This window comes from Phoca vitulina, unplaced genomic scaffold, assembly GCF_004348235.1.
Source record: "Phoca vitulina isolate PV1807 unplaced genomic scaffold, GSC_HSeal_1.0 scaffold23, whole genome shotgun sequence".
Taxonomy (NCBI): Eukaryota; Metazoa; Chordata; class Mammalia; order Carnivora; family Phocidae; genus Phoca; species Phoca vitulina.
In genome coordinates this window covers 15,543,519-15,547,978 of record NW_022589726.1, presented here as the reverse complement: position 1 = coordinate 15,547,978, position 4,460 = coordinate 15,543,519, and the positions used below count along the sequence as shown (strand labels likewise).

Genomic DNA, 4,460 nt, shown 5'->3' with positions numbered 1-4,460 from the left:
GCGTGACGTGGGGGTACTGGGAGCTGCGGGAGCAGCGGTCGCGGCTTCAGTTCTAGCCTACCCCGCCGCCCGGGCGGGAGTAGGGCGAGAGGAGCCGGCAGCCCCGAGCCGCTCCTGTCCTCGGGGACCCTGAACCCGCCCGGCGGCCGCTTCCTGCCGCTTTTCCTCGGGAGTGAGGAAGGCGCAGCGGGTGTCACAGCCCAGAGGGCAAGGGAGGGTCGGTCCTGCGCATGGCCTCGGCGGGCGCGCGGCGGCTCCCAGCCGGGACGCGCGCGGCGGCCCAGCGTTGCTGCGGCTTCGCGCTCCGCCCGGGCGCGCGCCCGGCTCCGCCCCCAGGCCCTCCGCGACGGCCGCGACCAATGAGGTGAGAGGGAGGCGCGAGCGTCTGCGCTGCTGGAAAGGCGGTCGTCCAGGGCCGCGAAGTTCCAGGGCGGGGGGTTGCAAATCTGGGGTGCTGGCGTGGAGTGGGGCGGCAGCGGTCTTATCTACGGGTCTCGTGGTAGAGCTTTGGGGAATGCTTTTGCAAGTGATTCGCGAGGGGAAGTCCCCGGGGTGGGTGCCCAACCACTACTTGCCCCTTTCGGGTGCCCTGGCAACGCCCGCCTTGGCAAGGCCCCAGAGACTGTGATACTTTCTGACAGTCCTAGCTTTTAACAGTATCGTAGCCCACACTCCAAGGCAACAGCCCCTCGCACGCACCCCACTTTTCCCCATCTCCTCCCCCGGCACTGTTCTCAACCGCCCTCGACCTTTCGCACTCGTGACTGCCTGGCCAGGGAGCCTGGCGGGCTGCAGCAGGTGCTGGGAGAAACGCTTGTACGGATGACCTTCCTCTGGGATGCACCCCCCCCCACCTGGGAATGGTTGAGGAATACAAAGAATCATGAGGTCCTCTCTCCTTTCCTTTTGTCCTTAGATTTCTGATGTCCTGCAGCCTTTTCTTGCCCCGGGCTGCCCAGGTCTTGGTGGCTGAGGTTGGCTTACCTCCTACGCGTTCCTTCATGGGCTTTGCTGCCCCCTTCACCAACAAGCGAAAAGCTTACTCTGAGCGTAGGATCATGGGGTGAGCATCCTCCCCTGTCCAGCATCCTTCCACATTCCCTTCCTCTCCAAACAAATGACTAAATCCAGGCTAGAATGTAAGGGTAGCAATAGTGGGCAAGATTCATCCCTGGCCATCCCTCTCCCCAGCTATTATTATTGATCCTTTATCCTTCCCTGCCAGTCTTCCAACCTTAATTTCCCCCTTCTTGGTTGCCCTGCATGTGCATTAAGTGAACCGTGATTAGAATTGGACAATATAAGACGACAGGGTATTATTTCTCTGCTGACCTTTTAAATGTATTTGTGGGCAAGATATAATACTAACACTGAGCACTTGCTACTGCTAGTAGTTAGGCTATTTAAGTGTTTTAGGTAGGTTTTCTCATTTGATCCTCTCAACAGACCTATGAATCAAGTACTATTATTAACTCTGATTTACAGATGAGAAAACGGAGGCACAGGTAATTTACTTAGGACTACATTGTTAGAAAGTTGTAGAGCTAGGATCTGAGTTCTTGTGTGATCACCAGTAAAACTGATAGCCTTTGTTCCCCTTAGATGTTCCCTCTTAGGATCAAAATAGATAGTAAATGCAAAAACGTTCTGTGAACTACAAAACATAACTTTAACATCATGGAAATTTCCATGTTTGCTTTTGGGAAGTCATTCATCCAGGCTTCTTTGGGATCTCTAGTTCTTGAAGGCGAATAGTTTGTGGGCAAAGTCATGGGGGCAGGGAGGGCACCTAGGGCAAGGAGGAACCTGACCCAGCTGGCAGTTCCTTGGCCTTTCTGTCTGATTCCTTCCCTTAGGTACTCAATGCAGGAGATGTACGAAGTGGTGTCCAATGTCCAGGAGTATCGTGAGTTTGTGCCCTGGTGTAAGAAGTCCTTGGTGGTATCTAGCCGCAAAGGTTACCTGAAGGCCCAGTTAGAGGTTGGCTTTCCACCTATTGTGGAACGTTATACCTCTGCTGTTTCCATGGTCAAACCTCACATGGTCAAGGTGAGGCGCTGGGAGGGATTAATTAGCAAAGTTTTTGTATTCTCTAGTGTTTTTACATTTAAAGGCTATTTTGGCCTTCTTTGTAATGATTTCACCTCCATGTGTCAAATACTTCCCTAATAAAACATTAGAAGGAAAGGAAAGGAAAACATTTTTCAGTTCTTTCTTATACCCTTCTATACCTACTATAGTTTTTTTTTTTTTCTTAAGATTTTATTTATTTATTTGACAGAGAGACAGCAAGAGAGGGAACATAAGCAGGGGGAGTGGGAGAGGGAGAAACAGGCTCCCGCCGAGCAGGGAGCCCGATGCAGGGCTCGATCCCAGGACTCTGGGAGCATGACCTGGGTGGAAGGCAGACGCTTAACCGCTGAGCCATCCAGGTGCCCCGCCCCCGCCCCCGCCCCCCCATAGGTTTTATCCCATTGTACTATTATTTAACTAACTGACTGCCCTCTTCTAGGCTGTTTGCACTGATGGTAAGCTCTTCAACCACTTAGAGACCATTTGGCGATTCAGCCCTGGTATTCCTGCCTACCCCCGAACTTGCACTGTGGACTTTTCGGTGAGTCAGGAGGCTGTGTAGCATAGAGCTACAACTGGGTGGTGAGGGTTGAGCGGAGGTACTATGGAAGTTAAGTATAGCTAGCACTTAGCATTTCCCAAGTCAATGACACTCTCCACGGGTCTGAGCTTACATCAGACTTGTACTCTGTGCTCAGTCCTAAGTAAGGGCTTTTGAGGGAATCTAAGGAACTGGAGGGGGAGGGGAAGAAAAGACATGGAATAGTAAGTGTCCTTGTGTTTGGCCAGGGACGATCCAACATGGTCTTGAATAGTTTCTGACTGTCTCTTACCTGTTCCCAGATTTCCTTTGAATTTCGTTCTCTGCTGCACTCCCAGCTGGCCACCATGTTTTTTGATGAGGTTGTCAAGCAGAATGTCGCTGCCTTTGAGCGTCGAGCAGCTACCAAGTTTGGTCCAGAAACAGCCATCCCCCGTGAACTGATGTTCCATGAGGTGCACCAGACTTGAGGCAGGACTATTCCCTGGCCTCTCCTCTACTCTCCCTCCCAACCCAGTTCTCTTATTTATTTCATTTGGCTCCTGCTCCAATCTAAGAGTCTGTGTTCATAATGACGTTCTTCCTCTCACTGCCCCAGAAATTGGGTTACAAGCTGGCTGGAAATGCTGGGGTGGAAAGGCAGGAGGTTATGGAAAGGCTAGGAAATGGTCAGGCTCATCTTGAGAGTCCCACATGCCTGATGTCTGCAGCCTTCTTACAGTGAATTATAATCAGGACTGTTGGTTGTCTTTGGATCCTGTCAAGGTTCCTTAGTGTCTGACCTGGGGAAGATAGCAACTTTTCTAGGGACTGAATAAGCTGAGCTTTTTCCTCTGACAGGGGTATTGGGCGGTAGATAACTGTTGCCTGCCTGAGATGCCTCAGGAAATGCCTGAGATCTGGCCCCAGCTTGAAATCCATATGACCTCACTTTAAGAGTATTTCCATGCTGCCTGGTTAGTGGAGAGCAAGGAGCTGTCTTAACATCGGTGGCACAGGAGCAAGGAGAAAAAAAGCACTGAAGAGAATTGTACTCTTGGGTTGTACCTTTTTCTTCTACTTGGCTGAGTTTTTATAAAATTTCAATAAATTAATTGTGACAGTGTGAATTTGGCTTTTTTATACTGTGTCTTGGGGGAATGATGTGGATATAGCAGAGTAGAAGAAAGTCATGGCTTCCTTCCTCGGGGGAGTAAAGGTGCAAGAAGGCCTCTTGGACACAGTGTCCCTGCTAACTATAGTAGCACATTCTACAAGCCAGGACCTAGTACCCACTCCCTTGCCTATTTATAGACTTTTTCAGAAGGTCAGTTGCAGCAGGAGTCTCAGGACAGAATAATCTGGCCTCATATCTACCATATAGCTGATGGTCTTAGGACCACCTCTTTCTTTTGAGGACTTCCTTAAAAGAGACTGCAAAGAAGAGGCATTCCACACAGTACTAGAGCCCTCTAGTGGCTCAGGTCCAGAGCTAGCAGTCCTCTGTTTGCCCTTGGTATGGTTTGTTCTTTTCACCCAGTGGGCTGCATGCACCAATTTCCCCGGATTAGTCACATAAGCAGTTGTGAGGCTCAGCTACGGTCCTTCAGCGTTCTATCCTACAACAAAATTAGGAAGGATGGGGGGCTAAAGGTCAAGGACTTCTAACCCTGAGCAAAAACAGAACTCTCCTTTGGAAATTTCACAGGGACCCTGTCTTATTAGGGTAAATGAATGTCAAACCCACGGAAAGATAAAGGGATGTGTACAGGATAACTTAGAACCCACTTAGTCCAGGATCTTGCTAGCCAGATTCCTTACTTTATAACAGAGATTCTTCCAGGCCTTATTTAATAGCAGGCTCAAG

General features: G+C 50.3%; 1 protein-coding gene across 2 annotated transcripts; it reads left to right on the top strand.

Moving 5' to 3' along the window:
* The first annotated feature begins 230 nt into the window (after positions 1 to 230).
* Positions 231 to 3,719, top strand: COQ10A (coenzyme Q10A). Of its 2 annotated transcripts, none has more exons than XM_032420564.1 (5): positions 231 to 364; positions 917 to 1,063; positions 1,857 to 2,049; positions 2,513 to 2,614; positions 2,917 to 3,719. In XM_032420564.1, the coding sequence occupies exons 1-5, from the start codon at positions 231 to 233 to the stop codon at positions 3,082 to 3,084; spliced, it is 744 nt and encodes a 247-aa protein (XP_032276455.1). In that variant the 3' UTR covers positions 3,085 to 3,719. The 2 variants fall into 2 exon arrangements, with proteins under 2 accessions (XP_032276455.1, XP_032276456.1); XM_032420565.1 differs by lacking the exon at positions 231 to 364 and adding an exon at positions 483 to 499 and having other exon boundaries at positions 2,917 to 3,453.
* Positions 3,720 to 4,460: the final 741 nt, after the last annotated feature.